The 24,563-nt window shown below is 41.9% G+C and overlaps 1 protein-coding gene across 2 annotated transcripts in view; it reads left to right on the forward strand.

The window, feature by feature from the left end:
• Positions 1-789: 789 nt before the first annotated feature.
• The window catches only part of IRAK3 (interleukin 1 receptor associated kinase 3), a 48,974-nt gene continuing 25,200 nt past the window's right edge, over positions 790-24,563 (forward strand). The window contains exons 1-5 of one of the 2 annotated variants that reach the window (XM_045072876.1): positions 790-946; positions 16,442-16,624; positions 19,440-19,504; positions 20,128-20,182; positions 21,679-21,830. In XM_045072876.1, coding sequence (XP_044928811.1) covers positions 790-946; positions 16,442-16,624; positions 19,440-19,504; positions 20,128-20,182; positions 21,679-21,830 — 612 coding nt within the window. The remainder of the gene's footprint in view (positions 947-16,441; positions 16,625-19,439; positions 19,505-20,127; positions 20,183-21,678; positions 21,831-24,563) is intronic. The other variant, XM_045072877.1, reaches the window with a different exon arrangement.

Below are 24,563 nucleotides of genomic sequence, written 5' to 3' on the forward strand. Positions count from 1 at the left end.
CCTCTCTCTCTGTCAAATAAATAAATAAAATCTTAAAAAGAAAGGAAGGAAGAAAGAAAGGCCAGGGAGAAAAGGATTTAGTAAAACCAAGTAGCAATGTGGAGAATGGGCAGCCTCATGAAGAAAATGAATACAAATTTTCTTCTGCTTTGTTCTCTTTTTTGTTTTCCTGTTGTTGTTTTGTCTTTCCCAACATTAACTTCATATATGCACATTTATCTGTTCAACTTCAGTAAAAGTTGGGAGGAAGAATGTGCCAAACCTTTTGAATGGTTGTCTTCAGCTAAGTGTTTTCTTCCTTCAGTTTTTCTGGGGTTTCCAAGTGTTCCTCAATAAACATGTGTTGCTTCCTGGCGGGGTAAATAAAAATGCATTTTTCAAAGAAGTCGTGGCAGGTCTCTGTCCATCCCGCCAGGAGCCGGCCCATGCAGAGTGTATGATAGACCCCCGCCTCTGTGAGTTCTGCCCTCCAGGTCTTTCCCCAGCTCTCGGTCTCTCCCGTCGCGCCCCAAACCCAGAGCAACGAAAGGGCCGGCCAAAACTTAAAGCCTGTGACAAGGGCCACACCGAGGCAGGGAGACCCCGCGGGCGCCCTCCCGGGCATCGCGGCCGGGCGGCGCTGTGCGTCATGTGGGGCCCGCCCCTTGCGGGGCTCGGCAAGTTCTGCCGCCTTGGCCGCCGCCGGGGAAGCAGGATTTCCGCGGTTGTGTAATCGCACCTCCCCGGCGCGGAGAGGCCTGCGCTCCGCATCCGTCCTCCGACCGGCCCCTGGTCTCCGGCGGCCGAGCCATGGCCTGGACGGCGGCGGCGGCGGCGGCGAGGAGCTGCGGGGCTCGCGGCGCGCTCACGGCGCACACGCTCCTGTTCGACCTGCCGCCGACGCTGCTGGGCGAGCTCTGCGCGGTGCTGGACAGCTGCGACGGCGCGCTGGGCTGGCGCGGCCTCGGTGAGTGCGGCCCTCGGGGGGGCGGCGGCGGGGCGGGCGGCGGGCGGCGGGCGGCAGGCGGGGGCGCTGCGCTGCGTCGCGACGCGCATGCACAGTCCGACCTGCTTCTCTTTCACAGACGTTTTGGGTCCCTCGGTGGGATTAGGCGGCAGCTACCCTCCTGAAACCATCCCGTGTTTATCAACTGTTCCCGCCTTGCTTGGTTCAGAATATTTTAAGTTAAATCGCCCATGTGATGCCTTCTTATGGCAAAATTACCCTAGAATATAATTTTCATACTAAAACATGTTTATCCCTTTAAATTTATTCTTTGGTGTTTTCAGGGCACTTGCAAGTGCCCTTCTTAATTAAATTCTAGGTGAAATGGTAACGTAAAATACTATTTGTCATCAATGTGGCTCCCAGTTTTCTTAATATTTTTTGCTTAGTTATCATATTCTGTGGCATGAAGGTTTATGCTAGATGATGTCTTTTTATATCCATGTGGAAAGTTGGCTTTACAACCATTCTCTGCAGTCATTGGGAAGTTGAGCAACTGCCTTTTGGAAGTCTTGAGTGTGATCACTGGAAATAATTCAGGGGGAAAAAATCTTTGTTTTATTAAGTACAGGCACTTTTGTTAGATTTGATCTTCCATGGTGACACATTTAATGTTAGTTGAAAATAAGCACAATCATGTCAAAACAACTCAGCCTTTATTCTCTGAAACATCTTTTTTTTTTTTTTTTTTAAGCAATACTAGCAAAAGACCTATGAGAAAAAAAGTTTTGTTGTTAATGAACAATATGGTCACACTTTGTGGAATGTGGCCGTGGGCTTCTAGGTATATTTAAGAAGCAAAACAAGATCATAGGGAAAGGGAAAAAAATAAGACGGAATCAGGGAGGGAGACAAACCATAAGAGACTCTTAATCATAGGAAATAAACGGGGTTGCTGGGGGAGGGGGGAGGAAGTTGGGGGATGGGGCAACTGGGTGATAGCACATTAAAAAGGGAACGTGATGTTATGAACACTGGGTATTATATAAGACTGATGAATCACTGACCTCTACCTCAGATGCCAACAATACATTCTAAGTTAGTTAATTGAATTTAAATTAAAAAGTGAAAAAAAAAAAACCCTAAAACCATTTGTATATTATAAGGCTCTGTAATTTTAAAGTATGACCCTTATGTAAAAATATCAGAAAATACTTGACTCTTTGACTTCTGGAAAACATAGAGTATGCATTTGGGGGATAAGATCCTTCCCATACCAGATCTTTTGGAAATGGATGACATGGACGTTTTAGGACCCACTGGTTTCCTAGAATGACTACATTCATGAGAGAAGAATGTTTTTGTTGCAGTCCACAGTTAGTCAGTGGGGCCAGGTGGCTATCATAAATGAGTAAAGCACGATGAAGACTGAACATGGAAGAGTGTATGTCCCATCTAGTAGGGGTGGTTAGTTCTCAGTCCCACATCACTGGTGCTTTTCAGGAAGTCCAGCCCAGTATTGCTGCAGTCACTCTCTCTCTCTCTCTCTCTCCCTCTCTCTTCTCTGCATTCAAATCCAGACATTCACATTTTACATGGGTTGTCTCATAAAGCATTAACAGTTGCCCTTTGAGGCAGGCGCTATTATCATCACCGATGTGTTAACGGATGAGGAAACTGTGGTACACATTCATTAAATGACACTTGCCCAAACTGACACAGCTAAGGAGTAGCAGAGCCAGGATTTGAACCATGGCAATTTGGATCACTGCCTGTGCCCTTACCCACAGCCACACTATTCTTCCAGACCATGACTTCCTCAAGTTCACAAGTACTGACTGCTCTGCTCTTTCCGCTCTAAAGTACACTCTCTAAAATAGCCTCTCTAAAGTACACTCATTTCAGCTGTGAAAGAACAATTCAGTGAGCCATTTCAGACATGCAGCCCCATTTTTCTAGTTGTGGAAATCAGTGAAGACCACCCAAATGAGAATAAGCAGAGGCTATTTATTCAAAGCAAGGGAGTTAGCCACCATCACTTGCATTTCACAGAGACCCAAAGGCAAGCAAGGAGTGGAAAAGCTTTGTGGTAGAAAAAAGAGAAGGCTTCAGGTCTTCCACTATTGGAGGAGTTGACATGGAGAAGCTATGGACAGGCTAACTAGCAGAATTGTTTAGGGTGTATATTTGGCTCTTTCAAGATGGTCCTGAATTGGAAGCAGGGGCGAAAATCAGGGAAGTTGACAGTTGTTAATTGAATCGTAACTATTTGGGACTGATTGCTACAGAGATTATCTTTTGGTTTCTTGGACTAGCTGCTACAGATGCTAACATGACTTCTCAGACTAGTTACTGTGTATAGTAGATTGGCATTCTGGACTGGGTAACGCATGTTGTGAGTCACCATTCTATTTTTGTATAGAGTCTGGCCATTGTTCCTTTGTATATTCTTTCATAGGAGAAGAATCTGAAATGCCTATTTCTTGATTCTCTAGCTTAATTTACTGTGCACATAGCTAGACTACGTAGCTCTGAAAGGAGACCTAGTACAGAGCAGCTGCTTCATGAATTATTGGCTCAGCCAGAAGGGAAGCCTGACTCAACTCAGGGTGGTTGAGGGCACTGCCCATGTTAAATAGATGCTGAGTTTCCCTATTGGCATGGGGAAAGGAGAAAGACGGGAAGAGGTAGAGGGAGGGAAAACTTGACCTTAGAGGGTGAAGGCGAGAGTGCTGGAAGACTGAATCAGGGACGCAGTCCCTTTTATGCTCAGGACAGCAAAGAGCCTGAAGATACAGAGTGTCCAAAATTCCATGTAGAAAACAATGCAGTGTAATAGTTAAGACTGTCTCAAGCTGATCATGATGCTTGATGATGGTGAATATCAGATGACATTTACAAAGGCAGCTCTGCCATAGATCATATGGCAGCTTGGTTGTTCACAAACCGGAATCATCTGTGTGATCTTTTAAAGATACAAATGCCAGAGTTCCTGGGTGGCTCAGTCAGTTAAGCATCTGCCTGCAGCTCAGGTCATGATCTCAGAGTCCTGGGATCAAGCCCTGCGTCGGGCTTTCTGCTCAGCATGGAACCTGCCTCTCTCACTCCCTCTGCTTCTCATTCCCACCACCCCCCCACTCCAGATTGTGCGCGCTCTCTTGCTCCCTCTCTATCTCTCTCTCTCAAATAAATAAATAAATAAATAAGATAGAAATGCTTAGGTCCCACACCCAGAGCTGTTGATTCAGCATTTGCTTTAAGGATCCAGCATCTTTCTGTTTTTTGCAGAGGTGAGTCTGATGCCCAGCCTGGCTTGGGAGCCATTGCTCTGGCCAAATTCTCTACTTTAGTAGCATCTTAATATAGCAGTTATTTTACCACACTCTTTCACTTCTCCACTTAATTGTTTTTTATCCTTAAACATATTCTTCATATTACTCCTCAAGTCCCTTTTGTCACATATGGTTATTAAGAAGAGGAAATCACAAGGTAATACATTCTCTGGTCGATGATGATTTATGGCTTTGTAATGAAAGGAGGAGCCCAAGCTGAAAATGTTACTGATCTTATACTCCCTTCCAGACGTGGTAATAGAGCCTCTGGTGACAAGTCATTTCATTACATTATCATAGGGTAGTACTTGAATTAAATTATTTGGAGAAGTGCACACCATGACCCATTTCAACACTTGTGATACCCTGGGAAAGAAACCCTTTTACAGGTAGTCTGGAATGGGTTGTATTCAGTTTTTTTCCCTCTGAAAAAAAGAAATGAAATTATCATAGAAATTATTATTAATCACTTTAAAGCAAATTAAGTATAAAATCACATTAAATGTGTCTTTGAATATTCAACAAAGAATCAAAATAATAGTCCTAATAATAATAAAAGCTGCCATCTATCCAGGGCTTGCTCTTTGCCAGACACTCTCTGCTAAGCACTTCTTGTGGATTATGTCATTTGTCACAAAAATTCTATGAGGTAGGTATTTTTCCTATTTCCACTTCATAGGTAAGGAAACTGACTCTCAGAGAATTTAAGTAACTTAAGTTACGGTCTAGTAAAGTGCAGACTAGGATTCTAATCAGATGGTCAGACTCCAGAGCCTATGTTCTTTAAAAAAAAAAAAAAAATTTAGATAGATTTTATTATTTAGAACAGTTTTAAATTTACAGAAAAAATTAGGAGATTGTACCAAAAATTCTCATCTTTTATATCTTCTGCTTATACTCTCCATCCAGTTCCCCTGTTATTAACATCTTACATTAGTATGGCACAATTGTTACAATGTCAGTATATTATTATTATCAAAGTCAATATTTTATTCAGATTTCCTTCATTTTTTTCCTAAACCCCCTTCTCTCTCCCAGGATCCTATCCGAGATTACATTTAGTCATCATGTATCCTCGGGCCCCTCTTCACTGTGATCGAGTCTCAGACTTTTCTAGTTTTTGATGACCTTAACGGTTCTGAGGAGTACTGGTCAGTACTGGCCTACCATTTTGTAGAATGTCTTTTGATCAAGATTTTACTGATGTTTTACTCATGATTAGACTGAGGTTACGGGTTTCTGAAAGGCAGGGGCACGTGGGTGGCTCAGTTAGCTAAGCGTCTGCCATTGGCTCAGGTCATGATTCCCAATGTCCTGAATCAGGCTCCCTGCTGAGTGGGGAGCCTGTTTCACTGCCTGCCACTCCCCTCTGCTTCTGTGGTGACGTGCTCGCTCTCTTTTTCTGAGACAAATGTATAAGCAGAATCTTTTTTAAAAATTTTGAAAAACAGATTTTTTGAGAGGCAGACTGCAGAGGTAAAGTGCCATTTTCAGGACATCATATCAGGGATACCCACTGTTTACGTGACTTACCCCTGTTGACATTAACCAGAGTTGAGGTCATATCCATCGATTTGCTTTGCTGATACTCTCTCTCTTCCCCTCTTCACATATGCTTTGGAAGGAAGTCACTAAGTGCAGCGTACACTTAAGGAACGAGGAGTGATGCCTCCCCACCTTGAAAGTGGAGTAGAGCCTGTGTTCTTTTGACGACCACGGAATTTCTCCCATCTTACAGTGTTCTTTCTAGATCTTATTTTTAGTCTAAGTTACCACCCCATTTCTCTGTTCCCTTTAAGGTGAAATTCTGTAAAAGGGCTACTTATATTTCAGGCCCTCCATTCTCCCTGGAACCTGCTCCAATATGGCTCTCACCCCCACTCTGGGGGACGCCTGGGTGGCTCAGTTGGTTGAGTGACTGCCTTTGGCTCAGGTCGTGATCCCGGAGTCCCGGGATTGGGTCCTGCTTCGGGCTCCCAGCTCCATGAGGAGTCTGCTTCTCCCTCTAGCCTTCTCCCCTGTCATTCTCTCTCTCACTCTCTAGCAAATAAATAAATTAAATTAAATTAAATAAACACCTTAAAAAAAAAACAACTCCAAGTCCCAGGGGCTAAAGCCAATGGTCAGTGCTCAGTTTCCTCTTATTTGATACACTTCCTTCCTCCTTGAGGCACTTTCTTTCCTTCTAGAACTTACACTGTTTATTTTCTTCTCATCTTACAGGTTCCTCTTTATCTCTCTGACATCCCCGAGTACCCGTGGAATTAGTCCACAGACCTATGTATCTACCATACCCACGATCTTGCCGGTTCCATCCATATGCTGATAACTGCCCCGGGTCTAGCTTGCATCTCCCTCTCCGACATCAGCACCATCTCTTCTATTTGCCTACTTGACAGACGTCTCCAATGTAACAGCCCAGAAAAGCTTCGCTCCACCAAAGATTTTCCCCATCTTGGCTAATGGCAACCCCATCCTTCACTTGTTCAGGCTGAAAATACTGGTCTTCTTGCTTTCTTGCCAAACCACATTCATGTCTCTAAGTCTATGTTGTTAATTCTGCCTTCAGGCTCTATCTAATAATCCGACTGTTTCTTAGGACTGCCTGGTCCAAACCACCATCAGGTCCCACTGATGCCAGTGGGCCAGGAGCCTCTTTTAAAGATTATTTATTTATTTATTTGACACACACACACACACACACACACACACACACAGAGAGAGAAGGAGGGAGAGAGCAGCAGAGGGAGAAGCAGGATCCCTGCTGAGCAAGTAGCCAGATGCAGGGCTCCATCCCAGGATCCCAGGATCATGACCTGAGCCGAAGGCAGACGCTTAACGACCCACTGAGCCACCCAGACACCCCTTTCAGCAGCCTCTTAACTGGGCTCCCTGCTACTGCCCTTGCCCTCCTGGAGTTCCTTTTCAGCCAGCAGCCAGTGAGCTAAGGTCATTGTCCTATTCAGAACCCTTCAGTAGCTTCCCTTCTCACAGTAAACCCCAAAGTCCTATATGGCTTTTCTCCCTTCCTTCTTGTTTGCCCCATGCCAGCTGCATCGGCCTCTCCTGGCACATGCCAGAAACATTTTCCCTGCAGGTAACCCTGAGGCTTATTTCTTCACTTCCTTTGTATTTTTAACTATTATCTACTCTGACCACTTTATAAAAATTGACACCACTGTGGTCCTTATGCTCCTTTCCTGCTTCGATTGCCTTCACATCACTTATTGTCACTCAAACACTTTATCTCTCTTCATTTGTTTTTTGCCCATCTAGATAACAGGCTTCAAGGGGAAAAGAGATGTTTTGTTTGCCTTGTTTCTTGCTTGCTCCTCGAGCATCTAAAATTGTACCTAGCACAGAGTAGGCATTCTGTAAATATATGTGATTGAATGAATGATGAACAGATGCCTGCTAAACATCCAAAGCTCGTGGGGAAGAGTATTAAACAAAGCACTGTACTAGATACAAGTTGTGGTCCCTGCTTGTCGAGATTTTCCAATTTGATTTTGCCAATTGGTAGAGGCAGTAGGCCTATACAGATTCTATAAAGAAGTTGAACAAAGGAAGAAAGTGAGGAGAAACAGTACCGATCATTACCCAGGTATGGAATCACACAGCTTCTGAGCTTTAGCCTGAAACGCTGGTGTTGAGGGTGAACTGTTCTTAAATTGTTTCCCAGAGGTAGTTAATGTTACATGCGTACCTGAATCTGGGCTTGAGGGAGCAGGGCACATGGAAGGATACCTGAGAAATCACGCACAGCCCTGCCATGGAAAATAAGTCCTGCTCAAGTATGGGTCAAAAGTAAACATAAGCTTAAGTATGGCTCAGAATTACTTCTCATAAAATGTATTAGCTGGTGGGTGTTATTGCGGTAGTCTGGTAAGAGGAGTTGAGCCAACTCACACATTTGACTTTTGTTTGACTTCTTTTGCAATTAAAAATATCTTCAGTTGTGTGTTGTTTTAAAGAAGAAGGCCTTGGGGCGCCTGGGTGGCTCAGTGGGTTAAGTGTCTGCTCGGGTCATGATCCTGGAGTCTGAGGACTGAACCCTGCATTGAGCACTGCGCCAGGCGCTCTGCTCGGTGGGGTGTCTGTTTTCCCTCTCCCATTGCTCCGCCCCCTGCTTGACACTCTCTCTCTCTCTCAAATAAATAAAGTCATAAATGAATGAATGAATGAATAAATAGAAGGCCTGTGTTGTGTGCTTTGTAGAAAGAAAGAACAGAGGCATCTTTTCCTTTTCCCATCATGTTATTTCAAAAACAAACTGTGCAGTCTTAACTTACTAGGGATTTTGGCTTGGGGTTTTATGCAAATACAGATTCCAAACAAGGGTGTGTTGCCTTATTCTAAAAAACCCCTTCAGAGAGCTATTTGCATATGGAGTGATTTCTGCAGTTGAATTCCCCAGTGGTTAGCACCACCTAGATAGTTCTGCCCTCTCAAAACAAAGCCTGAAAGGAACTTTGAACATTAAATGATTATTAACAATCAGTGTCTTCAGGTAAACTAATCTCTGAACTTTTCAGGTGGACTTTTTGGCTTCTGTTCTGCCAAGATGCCTTTCAAACGAAAGATTTGCCTTCCAAAAAACAATGTTTGGGGGTGCCTGGGTGGCTTAGGGGGTTAAAACCTCTGCCTTCGGCTCAGGTCATGTTTCCAGGGTCCTGGGATCGAGTCCCACGTCAGACTCTCTGCTCAGCAGGGAGCCCGATTCCCTTCCCCTTCTCCGCCTGCCTCTCTGCCTACTTGTGGTCTCTGTCTGTCAAATAAATAAATAAAATCTTTAAATAAAAACAAAAACAACCCCCCCAGTATTTTAAATAATGCTTAACTGCAGCATATTTTTCTTAATTTATCTTTTCCTTTAGAATGCTCGAGTTTACCAACGCAATTAGTCATTGAGAAGTTTACTTTTTGTTTAGTACTCTGAATAAACAAAGTTCTGTGTTCTGGAAGAAAACAAGGAAGATTAGAGAAAACCATGAATACTGAAGGCTGTAACTAACTTGTCAGGAGTCTGCATTCCTCTCTCATCACTCTGAAGCTCTTGTTTTCTAGAATCTGTTCCAAATGAAGTATACATTTTATGGATGCTAAATAATGCTGTTTCGTGGTGTTTCTGGGCAGAATGCATCATCGCTGAAGAAAAGCTATTAAGATTGCACTGTGAATCCCCAGTTAGAGAAAGAGAAAATGTATTTCATGTCTCATCCTGAAAGTAACTCCACACATGCAGTATCCATTTCAGCTGAGCCTGTATCCGTTTTACACGGTGAACTAGTACTATTGGAAAACACTTTGCTGGGCGCCTGGGTGGCTCAGTGGGTTAAGCCTCTGCCTTTGTCTCTGGTCATGATCTCAGGGTCCTGGGATCGAGCCCCGCATAGGGCTCTCTGCTTAGCAGGGAGCCTCCTTCCCCCCTCTCTCTCTGCCTGCCTCTCTGTCTACTTCTGATTTCTCTTCTCTGTTAAATAAATAAATAAAATCTAAAAACAAGAAGAAAGGAAGAAAAACACCTTGCTTTATATAGACCTGGGGCAAACCCAGAACCCTCTGACCCTGCTCAGTGTTAGGAAACCCAAACCTCAGCTCTGTTGGCATAGGTGGTGCCTCAAGTAACAGGATGACAGGGCCCAGAATTGTGGCCTGTTGCCCTTTTAAAAGGGAAATTCATAAAGTTAAAAATGGTAATAGAATTATGTGGGAAATCTGACTTGAAAAGTTAACTCCAGATCTCCTTGGCAGCTGTAAGCTGTTCTTTTCCTACTGTGAGGATTGTGAGCCATAGAGTGTTTTTACCTTTCTGTGTGCGAATATTGTTGGTGACATGCCTGCTAGTATTGCCACCAGATGGATTCTCCCACAACTGGAGCTACTCTCTTGGCGTCACCTCCTCAAAAGTCTTCTACTGACCTCGAGTTTGCTTTCAGGATGTTTTCAGTCTGTATGCTATCACTCAGGGCCTCTGTCTGTCACTCAGCAAATCTGCTATGTGTCGAGTGGTTCGTACCAAGGTAACACAGAAACTCTATGGGGCTTGTTCACCCTTTCTTTAACATGAAGCCTCCGCTGTAAGCCTACCCGCCTCCTCTTGACCCTATCAGGCCCTTTCCTTCCCTTCTGGAACAATTCCCCACCTGACTGATTCTCTTCTTTCAGCCCTTAAACCTTGCCCCAATCTATCCCCATTGTAAAGGGAGCGGATGTTGTAACCGAACCAACACGAGTCCACCACGGCTTGGTGAGTCAGGCACCAGGTTCAGTTGTCCCACAAAGAAAACTTTCATCTGTAGCAAATAAGAAGATCACAGGGGTGGGGTGGGGGTGGGGTTGGTTTCCAAAGCCAGGACTCCTACAGAGAGGGTGAATGGGTTCCTCTTGTTTAGGGTTAGGAGGAATATTTAGCTAGGGAACTGTGTTGTCCTCAGTAGAGGCAGGCAAGAGGTCACATCCTCTACGGATCTTGTGTGCTGTGTTAAAGAGGCTGAAGCTCCCCCTTGGGCAGAGATCTTCATATTATGATGAAGTAAAGGTAGATCATTCCAGAGGCCACTCCGTGGTCTACCTGCAGAGACTCATGCCAGGTTTAACTCAAATGGTCTGGGTGGTCTGGACCAACAGGAGGTCTTGTGAGGGCAGAAGCCATACCCTGGAGGAGTGGTTTTGGGGTTTCACTTCTCTGAGTTAAGGGGAAAGCTGGAAAGAAGAGCTTAGGGAAAAATATAAGAAAAAGTGTACAAGCAGGGGGGCAGGCAGTAAAGGCCAGGTCTTGGGGTCTAACTGGTAACAATGTCACTCCCTCACACTCCTCCCTGACTGTGGGACTCCACAAGGGTGTCCTCTCTCCTGTCTATCCCAAAGTCATGTCATGTCTTATGCCAAAGATTCAAGTTGGAGGGGGACCTGGGTTTTTTTTAAGTTTATTTATGGTTTTTTTTTTAGTGACCTCTACGCCCATGGTGGGGCTTGAACTCACAAATCCTGAGCTCAAGTGTCACATGCTCTTCTGACCAAACCAGCCAGGTCCCCCCAGAGGAAGCTGTTTTTTTTTTTTAAGCCTATTGTATTTTGCATAGATATTAATAACTGATAGAGTTCATTATGCCTATTTTATGCCTAATACTCTATAAATAGTAGCCACTAATTTACTAATAGAAAAAGTAGAAACCTAAATTTTCACTTTGCTGAAATTTGATATTTAGTGTTCCCCTGTTGGCATGTTAATTTGGAGACTGGGAAGTGTTCTAAACACTGGGGTATTTTAAGGTCATCCTATAAACAGTAGACTAGAGAAACTTGGTGTCTGTTTTGGGAGGGATTTCAAATGGATTTCAAAGGATATTAATTAATGACAAGTTTGAAACTGCTCAGTGACTTGCCTGGAGTTGCACCATAGGTCAATGGCAGAGCCACCACTGAACCCACATTTTCATGCATATATCCAGAGGCCACAGGGTCCTTGGTCTTGACTGGTGACTTTCTCTTCTAAAGACAATATAACCTCAGAGTTCATTCTTTTATCTTGTTTTCCACTGAAAAGTCTGGTGATTCTCTTTTTCCTCCCCAATGTAGTATATTCCATTTAATAATTCCTTGACAATTGGTCTCTCTTTAGAAAGACTTACAGTTTTCAACTTGGCTCATGCTCCAGAAACCACTCCTGTAAGAAGCCTTCCATAATGGTCTCATCTTTTTTTTTTCTTTCTAAGACTTTATAAGATTTTATTCTTAAGTAATCTCTACACGGAACGTTGGGCTTGAACACACCACCCTAAGATCAAGAGTCCCATGCTCCACTGGACAGAGCCAGCCAGGTGCCCCCAGGATGCCTCCATCTTTAGTTAGGGAAACCTCTTCTTACTTCACACATGCTTTTTTCTTTTCCTTTTTCTTTTCTTTTCTTTTTTTTTTTTTTTTTAAGATTTACTTATTTACTTGAGAGAGAGAGAGAATGCATGAGCATGGGGAGGGACAGAGGGAGAGAGAGAATCCAAAGCAGACTCCACACTGAGCATGGAGCCTGACACGGGGTATGATCTCATGACCCTGAGATCGTGACCTGAGCTGAAATCAAGAGCCAGGCACTCAACTGACAGAGCCACCCAGGCACCCCTCTACTCACACTTGATGTATGCAGTTACTGTACTGCTAGCACATCAAACCAATGTTCCAACTTGTTAAAAAAAAAAAAAGTGAAATTCAATCAAGTAAATCTGAAGATCTAATTGGCTTTCTTTAGTGATTCATGAATCAGTCTGTATCCCATCTAGCAAACAGGGAAGTTCAGGGAGTTGTACAAGATGGAAGGTTTCTATAGGAAAGATGGTGGGTCAAGAAAGTTATTAGCAAAAGAAAAGGATTTGTCCTGGCAAGATCACTTTCCCTTAAGGAGAAGAACAAAGTTTCTTATCATGAAGATGATCTCATCTTCCTTTGGGGATAGAAAGAGCCCATGTAACAGATTACTTCATTGGCCCTGATTAGAAAATTTCTGACTGACTACGATTTATATTTCTGAGGGAGGTTGAAACTCCAGTTAGATTAGATATTAAGCCCTGTTTGGTGACTTGGCCTACGTGACGCCCTTTGGGGCCCATGGTTTTCTTTTTAACAAACTATACTGATTTGCACTATTTCCCCTAAGAGCTTCTAGAAATAGTGAAATAAAATGTTTATGAAAATTGTGCCTCAACCAAATAGGCAGACTACGTCATCAAAAAGAAATACATTAAAATAGTTACGATGTCTTGCCAAATAGTCTTGCTTTGAAGGTCCCCTTCCTTTTTTTTTTTTTTTTTTTTTTTGTAGTGATAAGCTATCTAAAATTTATATGGACATTTGGATAGTCCTTGTCTCTTGATGAGACATCATCTCTTCTAAGAAAGAAATAATAAAAATATTCTTGCCAGAACTTAAAATATGGAAGAAAGGCAAAGACATTCCAACTTAATGATGTCAGATAATTTATTGTAGCTGTTTTTTCCTCTGCAGCCTAAGCATCCACTCATATGGAATGTCTCAACTTCATCATCCTTTGACATGTAGTCACAAAAGCTGCCACTTCCTTTCACTCTTCTCTGAGTGACTGAAGCAATAGAACACCCAAGATAAAACTTTGTGTGTATTAATGAGGGTGGACCCAAGTGAGACTGCAGGAAAATCACCACTAAAATCACTCAGTGGTTGACATGATAAAAGTGTGCCTTTTGCTCATGGGAAGAGGGTTGAAGGTCCAGGCCTCCATGTGTTGGCCCAGCATTCCAGGCTGCTTTGATCCTGAGGCTCTCCCATATCGGCATGTCCTGCCACAGCAATCTGCTATTGCTGTGGCAGGAATGGGAGCCTGGTGCGTTGTGCCCTGGCTCTTCTGTGTTTCTGGCTGAAAGAGATACACAGACATAACTAACCCAAGCCAGGACCCAAGGTAACTAACCCAAGACCTAATCCTTCCTCTCTGGTGGGGTAGAGACAGGAAATGTTGGTGGGCACTGGTAATACTTACCACATCAGTTTTGGGTTCACAGAAAGAAGGGCAGTTATGATTTCATATTGTGATCTCTGTCAACTTTCAGGATTTACTTATACTGTCAGCAAAAACATAAAGCTAGAGGAAATAGAAGGACCCAGCAAAAGGTGGAGGGACGGAAAATGTAGGGAGAAGGGATGCCATATTGGATCAGAAGATGTTTGCCTTTCTGATATCTTGATTGAGATACTGTAACTGGTGTAGGAGCTTCCTAAGAAATTGTTTTTAAACTTCAGAGTCTGAAATAGAACACAGATAGTTCCCTAGGGAGTTTATTACGTGTCTCCGATCTGAGCCCGTTCGTCTTTTAAAAGGACAGCAATATTTGGAGAATATCATTGATGAATAGGTACATCCTTCAATGAGATTACCTTGGTTACTGCTGGAGAGGAGCTTCCAAATTTATGTGCGGCAGAGGAAGAGAAGGCTGATTTCCATGACCAGTTATGGTGAAATATTGGGGGTCCCCATGACCACACTCAGATGATGATAGGATTTTATCTACTGATGTGTATCTGACTTCCTAACTTTTTTAGACTTTCCAGAGGATAAAGGTAGGAGAGAATGCTGCCATCACCATCACTGACTCCCAATCACATTGCTAATTTTAGTGCTCAAGATGACTGGGTTAATCTGGGAGCATTGTCCCAGGGGCCAGAAAGACACCCATTTGATCTGTCATTTGGTTTCTTTCCCCCTCCTTTGCCTTAAAATACACTTCAAGATTTGGAAGTTGTGCAGAGAATCCCATTAACTTGGGGTGTCATACAAACTCATATACTCTCAGTAAGTACAGCTTCAAGATATTTATACCAGACCTTAAATAAGTCATATATGCTGTTTTTGAGCAATTGAAATCCTAATATCCCAGTAGAACGTTTCCCCCGATGCTACCCAGATATTAACTTTTAATTGCTCAAAATGTTTCAGCAGCAGGAGAGTATTGAACAAAAATTTAAAACAGCATTCCATTAAAACTGCAACACATGAACCTAACTATGAGTAACCACACCAAAGGGAGTGATGAAGAAAAGAACTAACCTAGTAACTTTGGGAAAATAAGCTCTTACCTGAATATTCTTAAGCTGAGGGCAAATAGAATGATACGTACATAATGTATTTTAGTTAAAGTGTTTCTCAGAGGGACAAAGAACAAAGAAGTAAAGACATTATAAATAATGAGAGCAAAGTTTCTTGCTGTTTGGGAATAAAGTTACAAATGAGAAAGAGCTGAAATATGCCATGTGGTATTGATTTAGAATTACAGGTATCCGTATAAAATCATGGTTTTCAAGATGTATACAGACAGAGAAATATAGGTGTGTGGGCTCATGCACATACCTAAGTTTCTTAGCTCTGTCTGCTTGGATGGCCTAGAAGCAATGGAACTCTGGCAGTCATGAAAGCATCTAGCACCTACATCTTGTCCTCTAAATACATTATCTAATAAAAGCAACCAGGACTCCTGGGAAAAGCAATCAATTCCATGGCTGGGGTGCAAAATGAGCCTGGAGCTTCTCATAGGGTCAGAAAATAAGGAAGTGTTCCAGAAACCATGCGGCTATCGGAAGAACGTGGGATCCAACCTGAATGGACAGAGCTGGAATAATTGTGACACCAAAGTCAATAATAATAATACTGGATTTTAATCTGTAGAATAAAATAAACATTCATGAGTCCCTACTGATTTAAATAAGTTAAATAAAGGGGGGGGGAGTGGAGAACACTTTCTTGCAGAAGAATTATAGTAGGAGGAGGAAGGGGAAATAAAAGATCACCATTAAGCAAAGACCACAAAAATTATTATGATATGCACGATCCACTGGTGGATGCAAGTGTTTATGGGTAAAACGTGAGGAGAAACAGCGTATTTCCATAGTCTCAAAGTATCTCCACCAACATAGTTATTAATTTTACAGGGAAAGGTAATGTCATAGTAGAGAAACCCATTAAGGTAGCAGATACCACCTTAACTAAGCAATCAAGTCAGGATCACTAGTATAGGACTTGGACACCATGAACCTCTTGATACTAAACCCTGAAGAAGACGTAATCGTATTACGCTGTCCTTAAACTCAAGGAAAGACTGAAGTCCATGAGAATCGGGATTAAGAAGTGCCAACAGGGGCGCCTGGGTGGCTCAGTGGTTGGACCGCTGCCTTCGGCTCAGGTCATGATCTCAGGGTCCTGGGATCAAGCCCTACATCGGGCTCTCTGCTCAGCAGGGAGCCTGCTTCCTCCTCTCTCTCTGCCTGCCTCTCTGCCTGCTTGTGATCTCTTTCTGTCAAATAAATAAATAAAATCTTTAAAAAAAAAAAAAAAGAAGTGCCAACAAATGGCACTGTGGGAAACTGGGTAGGATCATAGAACAGGAAAAGGACATTTGTAGAAAGAACTGGTGAACATAAAATAAGGTCTGCAGTTGAGTTATGACTGGTTCTGAACATTGTACGAGGTAATGTAAAATGGTAACATGGGAAGTTGGGTGGGAAGTAGACGCTGAAATTAGTTCAAAATCAAAAGTATAAATAATATGAAATAAATAGATAAAATACCCCCAAACAAGTATCCCAATCAAAGTAAAAAAAAATTATTATTATTAATATATATATATATATATATTGGTTCTTCCCATTGCAATTTCCACAGCGGAGCGACTTTCAAACAGCTGGCTGGATGTTCGTCATATTGAAAAATATGTAGACCAAGGTAAAAGTGGAACAAGAGAATTACTTTGGTCCTGGGCACAGAAAAACAAGACCATCGGAGACCTTTTAGAGATTCTTCAGGAGATGGGGCATCATCGAGCCATCCATTTGATTGTAAACCATGGTAAACATTTTTGATTCTTAAATGTGGCTCTTGGTCCATTTTTGGGCGATGTAATTTTTAAATATAAATATTGCCTTTTATTCAAGATATTGACTGGTCATGTTGTGTCATTTGATTCCATACCTGAGGCTTTCTCTAAAGGCTTTTATTACTTTTTGTTGTTGTTGTCGTTATTTTCTTTCCTTATTGCCTAAGTTATACAACACATTCCTTTCTACCACTTGTTCAGTTTTTAAAATTTTTTACTTAGAAACTATATGTTTTAAAGTGTAGAATCAGTTCTCCACCCAAAACTCTGAACCTATTTGAATCATAACCAGAATCACAATATTTGAGTAAAATATACTTTTATAATTAGTTTTATTATATGATTAGAAGTCAAAATATAATTGGGTTCCCCTCCCTGTATTTTATTTTATTTTTGAAGATTTATTTATTCATTTGAGAGAGAGAGAGAAAGAGAGAGCACTCACACACACACGTGTGTGCGAGGTACAAAGGGGGAGAGGGACAGAGAGAGAGGGAGAGAGATAGTCCTTGTGCAGGACCCAGGGCTCCATTCCAGGACCCTGAGACCAGGACCTGAACCAAAACCAGCAGCTTAGCCCACAGAGCCACCCAGGCATGCCCCACCCACTCCACCCCACCCACTGTATTTTAGGACAAATGATATCTACAAACTAACCCTGGGATGTATCTTTTATCTTTACTGCTGTGTTTATGCCATGGCCTCTAATTTTACCATACTTATCTGCTATCCATTTCACAGTGGCCTAACCTTTCCCTCCTGTCTGTTTCTGATGCTGTGTCTTGCCTTCCATTTAGAGCAACCTGATAAGTAAAGCTCATGAAGCTCTTTCCATTCATCTTTATCAATAAAATAATTTACTAATGTCACCTGTTCTGTTTATTCCCCTTTAGATTTATTGACCTCAACAAGAGTGATCTTGGGTCTTACCTTACAGACTCTGGGCTCTTAGGCTGAAAATTCTTTTGAATCAGCATCCTTATTCTTTTGGCTTTTTCATCCAGACATATTTTTAGTCCTTGGTCTCATAGAATGATTTGGGTGTTGTTAACTTCATCTTCTATTTTGGAAGAATTTGTAAAGAACCCATATTAAATTTTGTTCAAATGTTTGGTAGGATTCACCTGTGCTTTTGTTTGTGGGAAATCATAGATTATTAATTCAATTTCTTTCCTTGCAATACATCCATTCAGATTGTTTCTTCTTGAGTTAGTTTTGGCAGTTCGTGACTTTCTAGGAATCTATCTGTCATTTCAATTATCTGATTTTTTTACATACAGGTATTCATCACCTTCTCTTATAATTCTTTTTATGTCTATGAGGTTGGTGGTTGTGTCTCCTCTTTTGTTTTTGGTTTTAGCAGTTTGAATCTCCTTCTTTCTTTCTTGGTTAGTCTATCTAGAGGATTGTCAATTTTGTGATAATTCCAAAGAACCACTTCGGTTGCATTGATTTTTCCCTTTGCTTTTGTTGTCTATTTCATTTATTTCCACTGTAATCTTAATACTTTCTTTCCTTCTGCTTCCTTCGGTTTAGCTTACTCTTTCTTTTCTAGTTCCTTAAGGTGAAAATTCAGGTTCTTGATTTAAGATTTTTCTTCTTTTTTAAGGTAGACATTTACAGCTATAAACTTCCCTTTAAGCACTGCTTCTACTGTGTCCCATAAGTTTTGGTATGTTTTGTTTTCATTTTCACTTATCTCAAAGTATTTTCTGATTTCCTTTGTGATTTCATCTGAACTCATTGGTTCATCCTGAACTCATTGCATCTCCCAACCCTTCCAGAAGATTCCACCAGTGGTTGCTTGGTTGGATTTGTTGTTTAATTTGGTTGCTTATGGATTTGTTGTTTAATTTTCATGTATTTGTGAATTTCCCAAATTTCCTTTTGTTATGAATTTCTATTTAGGTCCATCGTGGTCGGAGAATATGCTTTGTATGATTTCAATCCTTCCAAATTTATTGAGGCTCATTTTATTGCACAGGATACAGTCTATCCTGAGGCTTGTTCAATGTACAGGTGTGAAATATGTGTATATTCTTCTGGATGGAATGTTCTAGAGAATGTCTGCCAGGTCTATTTGGTTTATAGTTTGCTCAAAAAGTCTGTTATTAACTGATTCCATTTTGTTGTCAGTCTTCTAAGCAAAATAATTTTGAAAACACTAGAATACAATCTAAGAAAAACTAGATGAAATAAAATTTTTCTGAAGTCTAAATAAAAATGTCAGACGTGATAGCGAAATAGTTCAGAGTTTTCATCTTTTGTAGGAAGCTACACAGACTGCCTCAATTCAAACAAAACAAAAATTACAGTGTGTATTCGGGAGGGGGTGGTAGGTATTTGTGGTTGAACACACACGTGTGCATGCACGCACACACGCACACATCTCTAACACCTTAAGGCATAAAATGGGATAAAAAATAAACTAATCTCGGGAGATAAAATCCCATGATTGTAAAACTTCAAAATATATGGGCAAAAAGCTGATACAGTGTTGCTTTTTCCTTTCCGTTTTCTGCTTTATGCTCTAATATATTTAATGATATCTAACAATAATTTAAGGTAGGTCTTTGTGTGTTAAGTGAACAAAAGCATGTTTGTATCATTTTTGATCCTTAGAAAGCTATTCACATATGCATACTTGTTACCATTCAGAGAATGACACTGAATTTTAGAAATTAGCATTACTAGGAAGGTGTTTATTTTCACTAAGACAGAAAAAAAAACCTGCTTATTAGAGACATCAATTTTTTCTGCATCTAGCTCCTCTTATTTCTCTTTCAGGAGCATCCGTGAATCCTTCAGAACAGAGGCATCAGGGAGATGGATTTCCAAACATGTTACCCAAGGTAGAGTGTATGTGCATAGATAACGAACCTTGAAGTTGGTTGCATGTATAATTGAGCATGGGAAATGAAACTGTCAGGCAGAAAAAGGCTGGATTTGCAGGTACTTTCCTAAAGCCAGAAAAGCCTTAGTTCTCTCATTACTCTTTGTTTAGTTGGGGATTGAGGAAATTAGAGATTTGTGAATGTTTGAAGAGTGAAAAGCTTTCTCCTCATGGTGATCTGTCATAGATGAGGCTTGGAACTATTCAGAGCGCCATGAGTTATGCATTTGTCTTAATTCAGTTTTTAATTTTCCTCTTTTAGTTGGCATTTTGCATGTTGCTGTTGGTTTTTATTGGAGCAAATAAATTGGCAGTAATCATCTTTTATAGCATTGGAAGTCATTTAAAATTGACTATAACCATGACATTGAGTTTTTGCAGTGGTATGGAAGGCTTAACTGTGTATGGCAATGAATACTATTGGATTAAATAAAGTAACTTTGCTTTCCACTAGATTTCTTCTAAATTAGATTCTACTCTACTGCACTGTATAGTCCAGGGGGAGCTTTGGATTTCTGTTAAGATTCTGTTCTTTCTAGACTTATGAAATGGAATTACTTCAGTATGTATTTCCTCTCTTAGGAAACAGCCCATGTCACAGTGGATAATGTTAGTATTCCTGAACGTAATGAAAAAGGTAAAAAAAAATTTTTTTTTTTTTTAATTTTAAATCACGTTTTGCTTTAAGTTAACTTACAGGGAGAAATAACCAATAAACCTATTGATTATTCGTTAATATGCAGGTGTAGGGTAAAATTTTCATGGATATTGAAATACTTGCAGTTTTGACTGACACAGAACTCTGATGGATGATATCTTCTGGTGATATTTTTAAAAAATCCATTGGCCAATGGGGAACATAATGGTGGTCTCATCCCTTAGAGGGGTTTCATATTTTCCATTAGTGAAATTTGCATTTTTATATGTCATTGGAAAACATTTAAAAATTATACTGAGTTTAATATAGTTTTAGAAATTTCCATAGCCCTTGCAGAGATCTTTAGAGACGCCTGTAGAGCAATGCTGAAGGTCACTATGAAAATCCCGTTATTTTCCTTATCAACTTTATTACTGTATTAGCAGGGAGAATCATTCTGATAAACTTTAATGGCTAGTTAAGGCTCTTTGCCTCCTCTTTTACCACTAGATTTGCATCCATTCTTTGGTTCAGAAGAGAATTAGTAAAGATGGATAAGGTTTTGCTCCTTTAAGATTTAACAGTAAGATCTAAATCAAACATCAAATGTGGAAATACAGCCAAAATTGGGCCTGGAAGGATTTAGCTAAGATTTTCCCTGTAGATATGTATTTGATTACCTTTTAAATATTTTCTCCCAATCTCTGCTTTAGAGGATTTTTTGAAAAGCTGAAACATCTTCCTAATTTACTCTGAGGAAGTAAGTTAGGAAGAGAGAGGATTTGGCTCATGAAAAATGTTTCCATCAGTCATGCTTGGAGAAAATTGTTTAGTCATAACAAAATTTCCCTATGGTTTTTGGGTTTTTATGGGTTTTGGGTTTTAGGTTTTTTTTTCTTCATGGTTTTGGGTTCATAGTGAATCAAAAGCAACCCATTGATCTAATGACAAAGAAACCAAATTTTGGAAAACTTTCCCCAGCTACGTTCTTTGGGTGACCTCTTTGGAGGGGTGAGAGAATCACAGTGCTAGTGTTCAGATATCTAAAAAGCCATTTGCTCTCTGGAATGGTGGGTACCAGACCCGAGTAAATGGGCAGAGAGCACATGGTAGGCTTCACTTTTGGTTCCTGGGCCTAGCCCTGCTGGCTCTCTGTTGGACTCTGATGTATTTCTAGTATGGAAGTCCTGGTTCTTTATAATGGCAGCATTGATTCTTAAGAAGAGAAAAAGTAATGGGGCGCCTGGGTGGCTCAATGGGTTAAGCCCCTGCCTTCGGCTCGGGTCGTGATCTCAGGGTCCTGGGATCGAGTCCCGCATCAGGCTCTCTGCTCAGCAGGGAGCCTGCTTCCTCCTCTCTCTCTCTCTCTCTCTCTCTCTGCCTGCCTCTCTGCCTACTTGTGATCTCTCTGTGTCAAATAAATAATAAAATCTTTAAAAAAAAAAAAAAAAAGAAGAGAAAAAGTAACTTCTATTCTCCCTCCTTTCCTTCCTAAGGAATATTGTTTAAATCCTCCATCAGCTTTCAAGATATCAGTGACGGAACCAAAAATTTCCACAAAGACTTTCTAATTGGAGAAGGGGAGATTTTTGAGGTCTACAGAGCTGAGATCCAAAACCAAACCTATGCCATTAAATTATTTAAACAGGTATGGAAAGAATTACTATCCCAGGATACCCATTCCATTTATTTGCTCATATTTCATACTAGAATGTGTCACTTTTCATCAACATTGAAAGGAGGTATATTTGAAAATAAAGTTTCATAAATGGAAAGAAGATCTATGAGCTCAGGTGACTGGAGAAAGACTGTGAAATGAATGCCTGTCTCCTAGGAATGTGGAAGGGAAATTCTTCCCATCCCCAGATGTGTCAAAGGAGGGGGACTTTACTGAAAAGACTTGCAGGACCGTTGGCCGTTTGTGCTGGTCTGCTCTGGTTCTCTTGTTCTTTTTAGGATGGGCGGTGTCCTCTCCAGGTAGCTTCCCAGGTTAAGGCACAGGCCGGTATTTATAAACTGTCATGTATCACGGTTATCACGGTTCAGGAGGGCTGGAAGAAAGAGACTTCGGGTAGGAGGAGCAAGGCAATGATCAGAGTAGGAACTTAAGAGAAAGCTGAGCGGCCACCAGCAGTGAAGCAGAAAGGGTACTGGAAGGTCAAACTCAGGAGTCAGGAGGAGATAGGGGTGCAAACAGACGCCCCAGAGAGCTGCTCTTCATCCTCATTGTTTGTCAATGGTCAGTAAGCCTTTATTAAACTCTTGCTGGGCTGGGTGCTGGGCAGGGACAGTTAAGGCATAATTCTGTCCGCAGGGAGCTCAGTCTTCTGGGGCAAACAACCGGTCAGGTAAAGACAAGGTGAACCTGCAGGGTGAGAAGCAGTTGAGGAGAGATTTGTAGGGAAGGTCATGGGAGCCCAGGAGACAACCAGCCCAGGGTGTACCCAGCACCTGGAAGAGGGGCTGGCCCAGAGGAACTACTCCATACACATTTCTGCAACACACACATGGGAAAGTGGGTGAAAGGAAGTGACCTTTCAGCTGGAGTTTGAAAGATGACTATGGCTTTGGCAGGCAGCGAGGGACGGGAGGTGCTTTCTGGGCGGAAGAAAGAGCAGGTGCAGCCGCATGGAGGTGTGCGCGTGGCGGCATACGTCTTAAAAATAACAGATCATTCGGTGGAGGAGAGCTTGGCGTCGGGGGTGGGAAGCTTGCGGCAGGCGCTCCTGGAATGACCGGTCAAGTGTGACTGGTTTGCTTCTATGTGGGAGAGTGAAAAGACTACGTATTGTGTTTTTGAAATAAAACTTAGATTACAGGTTAGATGATGGGCTGGAAGTTGGTAGAGGCATTGGAGAAGAGATGACAAGGGCTGGATAGGAGATGAAATGAAGAAAAGAGGGATTTTTAAGATGTATAATGAAGACACGAATGGGGCTTAAGCCAATGTCTTCAACCCTATAGCAGAGTCACCTTGGGAGCTTTCTGAAGTGAGCGGCCTCAGGTTAGGTCAGAGTACTGGGGACAGTGGCAGGCATCAGCATTGGTGAAAAGCTCCCCCCATGGTTCAGATGTGCAGCCAGTGTTGAGACCCAGGGCTGGGGAGCCAGGGCAGAGGCAAGGAGAAGGTATGTCTAAGAGCTGAGGTGAAATGGACCAAATCTCATGACCAGTCAGATAGAGCTGCGGAAGTAGAGGAGAGGATGGATCTGAGCCATTCCTCCTCTGCAGCTTGGATTATGGGCCCCCCTTTTTCTTTTATTATTAACCTGATGTTTCCAGTTCCCCAAAGTGCATTTTTGCCCACTAATTCTATATGGGCATCTCAAGATTCCTGAGGAGATGAACGTTCTAATAAAGGAGTGAAACTATTGGGGCATCTGGGTGGCTCAGTCAGTTGAGGGTCTGACTCTTGATTACAGCTCAGGTCGTGATCTTGGGGTCGTGATTTCAGATCCCTGTGTTGGACATGGAGCCTACTTTAAAAAAAAAATTGAAAAGAAAAAAGATATGAAACCATCTATTGGTAAAACCACTCAAGAGGTTGCTCTAGAGGTGGCCTAACTGAAGCCTCTTTCCTAGGGTCACATGCCCCTCCCCCATCTGTATGGTCTTTCAGGGTTGAGCCCCAAGGCCACCTCCCCAAAGGCTCCAGCCATCTGCTTTCCTCTTCTCTCTGCGGCTGCCACAAACTCACACTCCCTTTTGGGAGGTTTTTGGGTTTTGGGTTTTTTTCTTCAAGGAGTCTGGCTTCAGAATGAAATGTCATTGACTTTAGATCTCCTTTGCTTCCTGTCCCAGAATTCCTGTCCCACAACGCTCATTTCCTTGATTGCCTTCCAGTATAGTTTTGGTGACCCACCGACGTGCCCACACAGCATCACAGCATTATCTCCTAATATTGATTCTTCACCCACCTCTCCCAATGAACTTGATGGTTTTCTTGAAAGAGACTCACTTATCTTTGTTCCCTAGAGCCTCGTACAGGGCCTGACCCATGAAAGTTGCTCAATAAATGTTCATTAGGGTGGCTTGGATGAAGCATGTATGTCCTTTTCATGAATTTAGTGGCTAATCTCTAGGGGTAAAGAGACAGGAGCTGACAAAGTTACCAAAGACTGTATAAAGTCCTACACACACATCAGGAAAGATGCAATAATTTAATGAACACTTAGCCACAGAGCATTTGTTTTTAAAGAAACGTGTTTTTGTAAAATTGGGACATTAACTTCAGTAACCTGTCTTCAAGGGACAGAAGTGGGGAAATGTACAAGATGTGTTAGATGGGTGCGCACAGATCACCTGGAGATCCTACAATGCGGATTCTGATTCAGCGCACCTGGGCAGGACCTGAGCGTCAGCATTTCTCACCAGCTCCCAG

This window comes from Mustela putorius, unplaced genomic scaffold (genome assembly GCF_011764305.1).
Source record: "Mustela putorius furo isolate JIRA1106 unplaced genomic scaffold, ASM1176430v1.1 tig00537227_pilon_pilon_pilon, whole genome shotgun sequence".
Taxonomy (NCBI): domain Eukaryota; kingdom Metazoa; phylum Chordata; class Mammalia; order Carnivora; family Mustelidae; genus Mustela; species Mustela putorius.